Source organism: Podarcis raffonei, chromosome 17 (genome assembly GCF_027172205.1).
Source record: "Podarcis raffonei isolate rPodRaf1 chromosome 17, rPodRaf1.pri, whole genome shotgun sequence".
In the NCBI taxonomy this organism is placed as follows: Eukaryota; Metazoa; Chordata; class Lepidosauria; order Squamata; family Lacertidae; genus Podarcis; species Podarcis raffonei.
In genome coordinates this window covers 26,903,681-26,918,142 of record NC_070618.1, presented here as the reverse complement: position 1 = coordinate 26,918,142, position 14,462 = coordinate 26,903,681, and the positions used below count along the sequence as shown (strand labels likewise).

The window sequence follows — 14,462 nt, the reverse complement described above, 5'->3', positions numbered from 1 at the left end:
TCTATAGTCAATTACTTCTCATTTCAGGGATTTTCACGGTAATTTCTTTTGTTCTGTGTAATTTCTTGGTTCCGTGACTGTCTTTTTTTCACTAGTCTGTGTAGACGCCTGAGAAACAGTTTCTACCCAAATGCGATTTTGGTTTTAAATGCAGTATAAGGAATCTCTATGGGAGAATATTGTATTTAAAAATGGGGTATCAGAGTTTTTAGGGGGCTAACCAGGTTGGGATAGCAGGCTTGTTGGTTTTTGAATGTCTTATGTAGATTTTTCAATTTCGTTGTTCTGTATGGGACAATGACAATAAAGATTATCGTATCGTATTGTATCGATCTCACTTGACACAAGGCCTATGGAGGGACAGTGTGGTGTACTGGTTAGAGTGTTGGATTAGCACCTGGTGGAGACCAGGGTTCAAATCTCCACTTAACTCGTTGGGTTTCCTAACCCTAGCTGGACCTGCCTTGCAGGATTCTTGTGAGCATAAAAAGTGGAGGAAAAGCTCCGTGGGGCACCTTGAGCTCTTTGGAGAAAAGGTGGGATATAAATCAAGCAGAAGAATAAAATATACAGTGGTACCTTGGTTCTCAAATGCCTTGGTACTCAAACGACTTGGAACCCAAACCCTGCAAACCTGGAAGTAAGTGTTTCGGTTTGCGAACTTTTTTCAGAAGCCAAACGTGCTCCATTTTGAGTGCCACACTTCCGTTTTGAGAGTTACACAGGTCTGTCTGTTTTTGCTATTTATTTTGCATTTTTGTTTTTGCAGCTCTTTTTTTGTTTGGTTTTTGGGACTGTGTGGAACCCAGTTCAGCTACTGACTGATTGATTGATTGATTGTGCAGTACATTGTTTATTGCTTTCATTTTATGTATCAATGGTCTCATTAGATAGTAAAATTCATGTTAAATTGCTGTTTTAGGGGTTGTTTTTAAAAGTCTGGAATGGATTAATCCATTTTGTATTACTTTCTATGGGAAAGTGCACCTTGGTTTTGGAACGCTTTGGTTTTGGAACAGACTTCTGTAACAGATTAAGTTTGAGAACCAAGGTACCACTGTACATGAAAATCAAGATGCATATCAGTGTTGTTTAAATCTGTGTCCTCTTTTTGGAGATTTACATAAGTGGCCACTGGAGGCACTTACTCAAGCAGGAATCTGATATCCCAAACCTCTTTCTGTGGGGAGTATTAATTGTCCAAAATTTCCTGGTTATATTGCAAGTCTGGAGAACATCACCATTTTATATATTCTGCTTAGTGGAAATCGTGGCTCAATGCATTCAGCCTTAGTTTTGCTTAAGGGGGTTTGCAGCAACTGTTGGTTTTCAAACAGCTTGGTTCTTGAATGTTTTGGCTCCCGAACGCCGCAAACCCAGAAGTGACTTTTCTGGTTTGCAAACTATTTTTGGAAGCCGAACGTCTTGACGGGCATCCGTGGCTTCTGATTGGCTGCAGGAGCCATGCTTTGGTTTCTGAATGGACTTCTGGAACTGATTCCATTCGACTTCCAAGGTACGACTGTATTTGGTCCTCCTGGCTATTGGTTAGCCATTCCCTGGTTTCTGGCTCAGGAATCTTTCCTCCTGGGTGCAGTCGTACTTGATCTGCTATGATACGTCTCAGCAAGTTAGCTTTCTTTCTTAGGTAAAGGTAAAGGTACCCCTGACCATTAGGTCCAGTTGTGACCGACTCTGAGGTTGCGGCGCTCATCTCGCTTTATTGGCCGAGGAGCCGGCGTACAGCTTCCGGGTCATGTGGCCAGCATGACTAAGTCGCTTCTGGCGGACCAGAGCAGCGCACGGAAACGCCGTTTACTTTCCTGCCAGAGTGGTACCTATTTATCTACTTGCACTTTGACGTGCTTTCAAACTGCTAGGTGGGCAGGAGCAGGGACCGAGCAACGGGAGCTCACCCCGTTGCAGGGATTTGAACCGTCAACCTTCTGATCAGCAAGTCCTAGGCTCTGTGTTTTAACCCACAGCGCCACCTGTGTCCCCAGCTTTCTTTCTTACTTGGTAATAAAAACCACTAGGTTAGACCACTGGGTTTGTAGAAAACCAGCCCCATAAACGTTGCACTACCAACTTCGCAGAACATTTACTTAAACCAATAATTTAGGCTTAACAAATAATTTTGGGTAAAGTGGGGGAGGGAATAGCAACCTTCAATCTGACCATTGAAGCATTTCTTTAAGTAACAAGGAGCAAGTTCTGGGTTCCTTCATTAGCAATTAAATTGTTCTCTGTTTCTCCAGTCTCTTCGGTTTACATGGCGCTCCTGTTTGTTTGGGTTGACCTTCTGGATTGAAGCATGAGATCATCCCAATGGTCATGAGGGACCGAGAGGCAGCAGACTGTTTTATAGGATCAGAGGAGCGCCCGCGTGTGCAGAAGAAATTGATTTCTCAATTCCCACATGATTTTGTTGCAAGCATATTTACAGTGCAGGGCGTGCAGCCACAGCGATCATAATAATTACCCACTCAAAAGCAAATGTTTTGTATTTCAAATCACAGCCTCTCCCAGCACTTTAATTCCTTCTCAGCCAGACACATATGCACCATATTTGCTTGTTATCGCAGATTATCAGCTATTTTACCCTTTATCAGTGGTGTCCAAACTTTTTTCAAAGAGGGCCAGATTTGATGAAGTGAAGGGCCGACCAAAGTTGTTTTTTAGGATTTAGTTGTTGAGCTTTTTTTAGAATTTTACACCCCACAAAATAAACCAACTGGCATGCCTGCTTTAGATTTAGATAGCATTTAGTCCTTTGAAGGAAGAACTCTAAGCCATGATAAGCTTTCATAGGAACCTAAGACCACTATCCTGTGAATATTTGATTTATGTAAGGACAGACCCTCCAAGTGTCCCTTTTTTCCAGGGACAGTCCTGGATTTACAGAAGCCGTCCCTGTTTCTGATTTCATTCCGGAATGTCCTGCTTTTCTTTAAGATGTCACTATTTTCATTCGAGAAATGCTGGAGTGTATAGGGATGTTTCTATTTTAATCGGAGAAATTTCAGAGGGTATGGAGTTATGCAACCCCCCCGAGACAAGGAGATACAATCTGTAGAAGACATCTGAAGGTAGCCCTGTATGGGGATGTGCTGTGGTCTAAACCACTGAGCCTCTTGGGCTCGCCAATCGGAAGGTCAGCAGTTCAAATCCCCGCAATGGGGTGAGCTCCCATTGCTCTGTCCCAGCTCCTGCCAACCTAGCAGTTCTAAAGCATGCCATCACAGTGTCCCATTATGCCAGAAGTGGTTTAGTCATGTTGGCCACATGACCCAGAAAGCTGTCTGTGGACAAATGCTGGCTCCCTTGGCCTGAAAGTAAGATGAGCGCCACATCCCATATCCGCCTATGACTGGACTTAACTGTCCAGGGGTCCTTTACCTATAGGGAAGTTTTCTAATGTTTAATGTTTATTAAGTTTTCATATATGTTGGAAGTTGCCCTGAGTGGCTTATACCCGGATGGGTGGGGTATAAATAAGAAAATTATGATTATGGAATAGGACGTCCCTATTTCCATCAGAGAAATGTTGGAGAGTATGTAAGGATAAAAATGTTTAGGATGAGGCTTTGGAAGCTCAGTGGTAGAGTAAATGCTTTGCATGCAGGTGGTCTGTTTCAATCTCCAGCATCTCCCAGTAGGGCTGGGAGATGCTCCTGCCTGAACCTGTGGAAAGCGCACCAGTGTTGACATTACTTATATATATATAATAAAAACAAAGCTCAGCCAAGAACAAGCCTCCCAGTACAGAAGCTTCACTCTGGTATCTTAAAAGGGAGAGAGGCTGCCATAAAATAAGCGAGAAGCCATTTCATATGGTGCTATCCCTGCTCTTGTAAATCCGATGCAAGTGGGATGCAGTACTGCTTGTCGGGCAGAAGGAAGCCGGTGAGGAAAGCCCTGGTCCCCAGGCCCCCCCCCCCCAATTTGGCAAATATATCATTGGCATCGGGATTGTTCACGTGCAACGAGCCAGCCTTCGGTTTTAAAGTGGGCCAAAATTCTTTTTGGTGCCCTTTAAATTCAGGCAGATAACGATGGCTGACATGAGGGCAGGTGCTAAAGAGTTTCGTTTGCTGCATTATCATTCACCATGGCTACTATTTGTTTCTCATCTGCACAACAGTACTTTAGGTTTTGCAATTAGGGTTTCAGTTTCGGGTCCCTTAGGGGACTGAAGAAGGAAACTTAAGTCATTTGCCTAATGTTAAATCCACCCTCTCGACTGGAAACCGAAGCCTAAGGTCACATTTAAATTGGCTATTAAAACGCATCTCTTCTCTCAAAGAATATGAAGAACTGTAGTTTTCTCCTCATGGAGCTCTAATTCACAGCACCCTTAACAAGGTACAGTTTCCAGATTTTTTTTGGGGGGGGCAGGGCATTTTAAATGTACACAGCCTAAGGTTTTTGATACTGCTCTTCAGATCTCGGACAGAAATGAAGCCTGGGCTGTTTCTAAATTCCAAGGCGTCCGTATGGTTTATAAAGAACGAGACGAGACAAGAGGGAGTAAATAAATAAGATGCATTATTTGTACAAAAAAAAATTATATAATCAAGTTTTTTGTTTTTGTTTTTTTAAAGGGGAGGGAAGCTGCCTCCTGTAATATTTTCCAACCCTAATAAATGTACACTGATGCTCTCAGGTTGCAATTCATCAGACAAATTACATTTGAAATTACATTCATAGGCTGCAAGCCTTTGCACAGTTAACAAACCTGCAAGCCCCGGCGGGACTTAGCACAAGCGCTCTGCGCAGAGGACCCTGGCCATGGTGTGCAAAGGGGGCAGAGCGGCCGAGTCAGCCTCTGAGTGCAATTCAGCACCACGAAATACAGCGGTACGATCCTGGATTTCTGTAGGCCTTGCCTTAGAGAGTCCTTGCAGGCGCAGGCCCCTCTGTGATGCCCACCCACAGCGTCACATAAATGAAGGGGGCAACAAAGGGATGTGTGCGGGGAGCTTCACTCTGCGCTAATTTTTTTTGGGGGGGAGGTCTGCTTGGGTGAGAGCCCCAGGCATGCTGGTCCACCGGGGCTTTAAGCTCCGAGATCCCTTGGAGCAGTGTTATTGCATGATGACTATAAAAGAGGTAGCTGCTGCATGGTTGCCATGTGTCCTCTTTTTCCAGGACACGTCCTCTTTTTCAGGGGTAAATTTTTGAGACAAATTGCATTTAATTGCTTTGAATGGCTGGCACAGTGTCCTCCTCTTTTTTGCTCTTCAAAATATGGCAACCCTACCAAAGGCTGATATTACCGCTGCATTTCTCGCCAGTTATTGCTGTCGGAAAACAGCCGCCACATCATTATTAAGTAAGCTGCTGTTCGTTCTCTTGGTAACTCCTTGGTTTTTTTTAAATTAATTAATTAAATTTAATTAATTTAAATTAATTTTAAAAACCCACCCCACCCTTGCCTCCCAGTTGTTGCAATTTACTCTGTATGCGCTGAAACTCAGTCAATATTAAACAAGAAGTGCTGATTTAGAATTTGGGGAGGGGAGGGGATATACATTATCACTGGTAAGACAAAAACACATTGCAGAGGGATAACAGAATAGCTCCTCCTCCTAAATAGTTTCATCTGAACAACATAATGTACAATTATTCATATTGCACTTTTTATACAAGAAATTCTAATAAATATACAAAAAAAGATACATTTACATACATAGAAAGACATTCTTCTTTTTTAAATAAACGTCGCTTTGATTCATAGCAACACAATAGCTCAGAGACCCATCTGAAAGAGAGAGAGAGAGCACGTATTCCCTGCCAGATACATTTTGGAATGACCCAAAACCGGAGGCAATTTAATCTGTCGGACCTGGTGCTGGCCTCACCAGAGAACTTCCAGACTTGCTTTAGAATTGGCAGGTAATAAAAGCTGCAACCTGTCAATGCTACCTTCAGCACTTGAGCTGCGTTTTATGACTTCAGCACAAGCCCTGGGCCCCCACAGAGACACCTGAGGCACAGTTAAGCCCTTTTATAGAACCTGGTGCCGCACAAAGCTAAAGGTTTGCAAGCCAGGCCTCCCCGCTGCCTTGCCCCACTGACATGGGGGCTTCTTTCTAAACAGCCTTTTATTTTCCTTGGCTTGAAGAGGTGTAGCACTTTGTGGCACTAAAGCCCGGATATATAAATCCGCTACACACCTATAGGGATGTCGGGGAATTCTGACAAAAACGGAAAAAGAAGCGGAATCTGCTGCAGCTTGCGTGTTTGTCTGCAGTCAGGAGCAGAAATGAATTGAGCAAGTAAGATCAGTGTTCATTCACATTGCTGCTGTTTCTGAGTCTGCAAACAAGCAGGCAAGTTAACAGCATTTTAAACATGGTTTTGGCGTTCCCTTTACACTGAAACGAGTGTAAGGTACATTAACTAGTGGACATAATGTAGCATTGGACAGAAACTGAACTGCAGTGGAATGGAAACGGCGCTGATTGTGATGGATACAGGTCAGAATGCAAAAGGTGGCCTTCACCCATCCCCTAGAGAGCTCAAAGCACACATAGGATCAATGCTATTTATTGCAGAAACTTGTTTTTTCTGCTTCACTTTGGGGCTGGGGGCTGCAGGCTGCATAGGTTGCTGTGCAGGCATACTGGCTGCAGTCCCACAACCTCGCCCGCTGGCCCACCTGCTGTTTGCAGCCTGGAAGTCATGCTCACGCAACCCACATGAGCTGTGTTGTGGGCCAACACCTATTTGACAACCTGCAGAGCCAGTGTGGTGTAGTGGTTAAGAGCAGTGGACTCGTAATCTGGTGAACCGGGTTCGATTCCCTGCTCCTCCACATGCAGCTGCTGGGTGACCTTGGGCCAGTCATACTTCTCTGAAGTCTCTCAACCCCACTCACCTCACAGAGTGTTTGTTGTGGGGGAGGAAGGGAAAGGAGATTGTTAGCCGCTTTGAGACTCCTTAGGGTAGTGATAAAGCGGGATATCAAATCCAAACTCTTCTTCTCTTCTTCAAATCTGCCAAACCCTAACTGAGCCATTCACGGGGGGAAACATGCACCTACTGCGAGAGCCTGTTGGATGCACACTTCCAAATCTCAAAATGTGCATGAGATGTGCATGGACTTTGGTCAAAGTAGTCCAGCTAAAGCCTGCTTCATACCTGACCCCGAAAACGTTTATTGGCCATAAGTTTCACTAAAGAGCCAGCGTGGTGTAGTGGTTAAGAGCGGTAGCCTCGTAATCTGGGGAACCGGGTTCGCGTCTCCGCTCCTCCACATGCAGCTGCTGGGTGACCTTGGGCCAGTCACACTTCTTTGAAGTCTCTCAGCCCCACTCACCTCACAGAGTGTTTGTTGTGGGGGAGGAAGGGAAAGGAGAATGTTAGCCGCTTTGAGACTCCTTAAAGGGAGTGAAAGGCGGGATATCAAATCCAAACTCTTCTTCTTCTTCTTCTTCTAAAGTGGGCGTGTGGCTCAGGGACCACCTAGACTGATAGTCCTATACTTATTCAACATTTATCTTGTCCTTCCTCCAAAGGGAGTCCTTTTTGTCTGAGATCTGCTTCAAATGAGAGGGCAGCACAGCCACGTTCCCCCAGTTACGGGAACGCTTACCTTTGTCCGAAGCAGCGCAGTCAGCATCATGCTTAAAGTAGGCCATTCGCATCAATTCATGCTGTGGCCCCATGCTGTGGATCGATGGTCCAGGTGTACTAACATGCCCATGCTGCATGGTCAGGTGCTACTGTTTTAAACATGATGCTGAGCTCGTGGGAATTCCGACAGGGTGTATTTAACCTTAATATCCTCATAGTGAGAAATACCTGATTGTGTGCCAATTCTGGGCCAGCAGGTGGGTGGAGATGGCTGCGTTGTACGAATCTCAAGTCACATTCAAGAGTTACACACTTTTGCATTTTTAACCTGTATACTTTTATTCTGTACTGTTAGCTACAGATGGCTCATGGTATTTCTTTTTCTGGACTAGGTCCCACACTTACCTCCGTTATAATCAAATATTCTTCTTCAAAATTTTTTAACACTCAGTATGCACTATTGCATCTATGCACCTGCCCAATCTAGAGCCTATTTTAATCATCAACTCTCAATTATGTTCCAATTTAATTTTTATTAGCACCAGCTAAACCAGATAATTGCTTCAGGAATTTTGAACCTGGGCTCTTATTCCAGTTTCATCCGGTCTAAAATTGATCAAGTGTCCTATTAGTATGTGAATATCATTGCACATATTCAGTATTTATTGAGAATATTTTGTGTGTGTGTTTTAAAAAAACAAGAGTCTATACGGTCGTACCTTGGTTTTTGAACAGCTTCGTTCACGAACAACTTGGAACTCGAACGTCGCAAACCCGGAAGTGGGTGTTCTGGTTTGCGAACTTTGCCTCGGAAGCTGAATGTCCGGCGTGGATTCCGATTGGCTGCAGGACACTCCTGCAGGCAATCGGAAGCCACGCCTTGGTTTCTGAACATTTTGGGAGTTGGACGGACTTCCGGAATGCATTCTGTTTGAAAACCAAGGTACCAGGGACAATGAACAGAAATCAACTGAAATGTGACAAGAGGGCAAGCCTTTGGTGCATCATTTCTTTCAAGACTCTTTTTTGTGACTGGCATTAACAGATATACCCTTTGCATTGCTCCCCCTGTTTTTAATGCCACGTTGAAATGGAGCTTGTGCCAATGCAGTATTTTGAGACTTGGACTGTGCCTCCTAAGCATAACCCAAAAGCAGGGAGGCCCAGGTGGTAAGGCAACAGAGAAACAGCTATACAAAACCCATGGCGGATGAATATACGGAACTGCTGACCACATGAACACACAACCATTTGGGAAGCTGTTGGGCTGCAGCATCCCTGCCCCAATGGTGAGTAGCAGAATTTCCCTGCTCCCTTGCTTCCCCGTATTTCTGACTGCAATGGTACAGGGTAAATTCCTCTTCGCCCAGTGGTGGGTGGCTGTTACTTCCCATGTCCATGTGATGAAATGCACTACATGGGAAGCTACTCCTTTTAGCAGATGGTCATATCTATTCACCTTACGTGAGCAAGTCTTCCAGGGTCAACTGAAGGCTAATCCATTCTTCAACATGACACCCCCTTTCCTTCCACCCTTCGTTTGTGCAGGGGTGAATGTGGCGTTCCACTCTTGACTCAAGGTAGTGGCAATTTCGCTAGGCGTTTGCTGAGCCCAGTTGCTCAGGGTCGGTTTCCGCAGGTTCCTTCTGTCCACAAAGGGCAGCCTTGAAGTCTTCCAGGGCGTTCCATCATTCCAGACTCTCCTCTCTCCGGTGCTCTCTTTCCTTTTGTTTTTGGTCTGCACCCTCATAATGAATTCTGTGACTTGCTGCGTTTGTCTCCTTATAGAAGGGAAACCTTGTCGAGGTCTTTACAAAGACTTCAGTTTAAGAAAGGGATTTTGAAAAAAGCGGAAACAAAAAAAAAGGGGGGAGAGGAAAAAATAAATAAATAAAATGGAAGATAAGGCCATTCCATTTCCAATTTTTCCTTTTTATGAAGAAGCCCTTCTCAGTAACAAAGCAGAGGGTGGGGGCTGGTGGTGCCAAATTCATCAGATGGTTCTCTGCCTGCCACCTTTATGCTTTTCCACACGTCCCACAGCACCGTGATTTGAATTGTGCGAGCTGGCAGAGTTTCAGCTGCTTCACCTTCTCACAGTATCTGGTGGTATCTCTGCACTCGACTAGGAAAAAGAGAAAAGAGAGAATCATTGCATTATTGCATAAAAAAGAGAGAGAGAAGAGTTCATTACCTTGCATCTCATATGTTGACTGGTTTTACAGCTTCTCTCTGCAAAGTTCCTATCTTCCTATCGTTTCATTACCGTTGCAACATTTGGGGCCATGTCTTTCACAGAACTTAAGACAGAACTATTGGCCGTTTACTTCCCCCCACCCAAAAAAGCTCCATAACTTTTTTGTCTGCAATTTGGCTGGCTTAATCCAATCTGCAGGGGCTCTTGGGCTTGAACATTTCATTCGCTTTGGCCAAAGGTGGAGAAAGTTATAGCTGTTTTTAGATACTCCATTATAGTGAATGGGGAACACACAGCTTTTTAAATATATATATACAGAACAGGTTAAAGCCTGAAATGCAGGTCAAACTGAAACAAAGATTGAACGGGGGAGAGTGTGGCACGATGCAGAAACAGATCATATTTTTTTTTAATGCACAGCTTGCAAGGTGAATCTTGGGGCCTCTCTAGAACTCCAAAACAAGGGAGCTGTGAGAAAAAAGATTATGCAAATATATATTCTTATATATGATTCAGTACATATTTCAAGCTACATCTGGGATTATCCTGCGACAATGTCTATAAAGAATAACCACAGAGCTTTATTTATATAGTACAGTGCTCCCTCGGCTTACATACGCTTCAGGTTACAGACTCCGCTAACCCAGAAATAGTACCTCGGGTTAAGAACTTTGCTTCAGGATGAGAACAGAAATCATGCTCCGGCGGTGTGGCAGCAGCAGGAGGCCCCATTAGTTAAAGTGGTGCTTCAGGTTAAGAACGGACCTCCAGAACGAATTAAGTACTTAACCCGAGGTACCACTGTAATGTAATTGTGCTTTACATGCAACTGTTCTGTAAGCTAGTCTTTCATGATGTTCTGCCGGGTAGTGATGAGAACTTTATCATATATAATCTGATTAGAAATCTGGGGAATCAGCAGTGTAGTGAAATTCATGCACAACCAGCTATGACCACCTGGCAGAGGATGACATGTGAACCAGTCCCCAAAACCTGCATTTTCAGACAGCGGCTTTCCCCAGCGAGTGCAGTGCTAAGTTGGAAAGACGTACTATTTTCACAGGGAGTGATGTTGCAGCGCTGCCAGTTAGCCGGCCTCGGTCTCCAGGCGCAGTAGTGCTCTTGCACAGGTTTGTTGGTGCGGACACGCACACATTCCACTCGTCTCGACTGGAAGCCGTAGTTCCCACAGGTAGCTGTGCACAGAGTCCATAGACTGACCCTCCAGTGCACTCCGCAAGCATCTGTCCAGCAGTTCTGCGTGCTCAGAGGCCTTTTGGCAAACAGAAGAGATACAATGCAACTGCGGAAATATTCTTAAAAACAACACCTGTACGAGCCTTTCAGGAAAGGCTGACCCTCGTCTGGCCAAGTAGGAGTCAAACCAGAGTCAGTCCCCTGTCTGGGGGGGAGGATGTACCAGAAGGATGTACACTCTGCATAGTCACACACACAAACACATGGAATGATTCACTACAGTATGCAGAATTCTGCACAATGAAAATGTGCCTACTTGAAGGTTAGGTTTGCTTGTCCAGTGTAGTATTGCTGGGTTGGGCTTACTTGTGCTTCTAGTGGACCAAGGCAGGAGTAGCTTTTACAGGAAATAGGTTGGGCCCTCTTAGTTTTGCGTACTCGCCAAGCATTAACAGTCCAGAACTGAAACTCAGCAGAGTGCTAACCCATTTCTTGCAACAAACCATTAACCGAAAGCCAACCGTGCAAATGGTGCCCTGAAAAAATTGCTAAGCCGAAACGAAGTTGTAAGAGGAGTCACAAACGACTGCAGGAGCAAAAAACCTTCAAAAGCGGCCAGCCTATTTCTTGTTCAAGCTTACTCCTGCCTTCATACAAGTAAGCCAAATTCAATGGTGCCACAGTTCTCTTTCCATCATTTTGCACAGTTTATTCCAACATCTGTCCGACTTTGCATATTTGTTTCTGGTTTTGCAGGTCATAAGGAAAAGGTGAGGATCTGTGAAACTGCTACTGGAATCCTGCCAATGCCCTCTGCCTTCCAGGGTTCCAGCAGAGATTGTCCAAATGCATTCAAGCATTTCTTTCTAACAATAAGGGCTGGGCACTTGCCCTTTATAAAATGAAAAGTTGAGCTTTTCCGGAAGCTGAGGGCTCTTGCTAGCAGGGCTCTTGCTATGTTACTAATGCCCATCCTACAGGATGGGCTTTCTCTCTGTCCAGCTCCCATCTTTCCTTGCTTGGAGGACAAATGTTTCCCGAACAGGGACCTGATGACTTTTCCTTCTTGAGATGCTGGCAGGTTGGGAATTTCTCCTTTCCAGCACTCTCATGGTTGTGGTGATGGGATTCAGGAAAGGAAGGGTAGGACTGAACTTCCATCTTGGATTGGCATTTCCCTTCTTAAGCTTGCTGCTTAGGGAAGAGGATGAGCTACTCAGACTGTGATTTGCCTTGGTTTCTTTTTTAATGAGCTATAAACCAAATTCAGTAGAGTTATTTCACTCTCTTCATAAGTCCTCATTATCATGGGTAATGAAGTGACCATATTCAAGGTAACTAGATCTTGCAGGAAATATGGGCCTTCCCTAAAAAAGATAAATGATTCCATCCCAAAATCTGTTGCAATACCCCTTCCCATATGAGAGAATACATTTGCATTCCTCTGTGATAAGGGATGATGTTAGATATATAGTTGTAGCTCGCACTCCACAGGAAACAGGTGACTGGGAGTGGCCACAGAGACCACATAACACTGGTCCTGAAAGATCTACATTGGCTCCCAGTACGTTTCCAAGCACAATTCAAAGTGTTGGTGCTGACCTTTAAAGCCCTAAATGGTCTTGGCCCAGTATACCTAAAGGAGCCTCTCCACCCCCATAGTTCAACCTGGACTCTTGAGGTTCAGCTCCAAGGTGGTTCCCTCCCTGCGAGAAGTGAGGTTACAGGGAACCAGGCAGAGGGCCTTCTTGGTGGTGGCGCCCGCCCTGTGGAACACCCTCCCATCAGATGTCAAGGAGAGAAAAAACTACACGACTTTTAGAAGACATCTGAAGGCAGCCCTGTTTAGGGAAGCTTTTAATGTTTGGTGTTTTATTGTGCTTTTAATATTCTGTTGGGAGCTGCCCAGAGTGGCTGGGGAAACCCAGCCAGGTGGGTGGGGTATAGATAATAAATTATTGTTATTGCTATTGTTATTATTCAACAGGATTAAAACTTAAAGTTCAAAACATAAATAATGCTGTGTTACAATTGGCAAACATGGTGTCAGTTTCTGAAAATATCAGCAGGGCTTACCTCGGAAGGGAGCTGCATTGGTCGGAAGGCACAGATATCCCATCCCTGGTCCGGCAGAAAACCTGCCTGTGTTGTACAGCCAGTCGAGATCCAATGCATGGTCCATTACACTGTTAAGAAAGACAACTGGACACTTAGAACAGACATGCACTATTTATTATTATTATCAAAGAATGCAGCCTACCAATCATGTATCGAAACCTATCAAGGACTTGATCAATACTTATTTGTTGCTTGTTCTGGATTGTAAAAGAGGTGTGTGTGTTGGGGGGTTAATTCCCAAGCACCTGACACTCCACAATATGTGGCTGGTATATTGAATTCAGTTCGGTGGGTCATAAATTGAGCGGGCTGCAGCAGAACGAAGATATAGCATGCATTTCTTTCAGTAGTGCTAAAGGAACACTGCAAATGAGTCAGATGCCCCCTGTCTTTTGCTATGGATCTGTGGCCTGGGATATGTATGATTTAATAAATTATTGTTAAATTCCAGAAGTGTAGCTAGGGTGGTCTGTTTCAGCAAAACCAACAAGAGTCCTGTTGCACCAGGAAATTAATGGTAGCATGGACTTTTGTGTGCCAGAACCCCTGAAAACTGATGCTACAGTAAACACATTAGTCTTTCAAGCTGCTTTGGTTGGTGCTATAAATTCAAGAGTTTAGGACAAATGAAAAGTCCCCTCTCACTTTCCCATTTTCTTGGCCTGCAGCTTGAGATCCACACGGCAAATGGCACTCTATCCCGTTTGCCGGATGTTTTACTACTCATAATTTACAGGCAACCCCTTAAAAACAAGTAATTGAAAAAAACGAGACAATTAATGCAAGTCCTAGAAACGTAACAAAAGTCGTGAATGAGAATTCATAAAGAGTTTCACGGTAGGGTTGTCCACAGATCTAAGGTAAACTCCCCTCAGTGTGGAACAATGGGTAATGACTAGAGATTTGCCTAAATGAAAATAATTAAAAAGAACTCGGCAGTGGAAATATATATCAGTTAGGCTTCTGCTCATTGCCAGATCTCATAGCCTCTTGGCCTTCTCGTAGTTGATCATGAAGTTGTGATCCTAGAAGACCGACAGGGTCACATGAAGTCTTCTGTTGTTTGGTGCAGGGATGCAGAGTCCATCATCATGTCCTCGAGGTAAGGAAAAGGGAATAGGCACAGAAGCAGCCACTACCTAGGTGAATGCTCTCTGGGCTGAGGCAAGGGCAAACCAGATTGCTTCGTATTGGAGGTGAAAGCCGTTGTAGGCAAACATGAAGAACCTGTGCTGTGGTGGAAAGATAGGAATGCGTGTGGGATGTGATCCATGAGAAGCAGTCAAGTACAACATTCCTTGTAATGCTAGAGAAGACACGCAGGGAAATGTTTGGTCCAGCCAGTCAAAACTTCCTGTTCCTCCTGGCT

General features: G+C 44.5%; 1 protein-coding gene across 4 annotated transcripts in view; it reads right to left on the bottom strand.

Moving 5' to 3' along the window:
• Positions 1-9,119: 9,119 nt before the first annotated feature.
• The window catches only part of ADAMTSL1 (ADAMTS like 1), a 478,676-nt gene continuing 473,333 nt past the window's right edge, over positions 9,120-14,462 (bottom strand). For all 4 annotated transcript variants that reach the window (XM_053371804.1, XM_053371807.1, XM_053371806.1 and 1 more), the window contains 3 exons: positions 13,052-13,161; positions 10,831-11,051; positions 9,120-9,706 (listed from right to left, as the gene is read on the bottom strand). In XM_053371804.1, the coding sequence (XP_053227779.1) occupies positions 9,600-9,706; positions 10,831-11,051; positions 13,052-13,161 (438 nt within the window). In that variant the 3' untranslated portion in view covers positions 9,120-9,599. The remainder of the gene's footprint in view (positions 9,707-10,830; positions 11,052-13,051; positions 13,162-14,462) is intronic.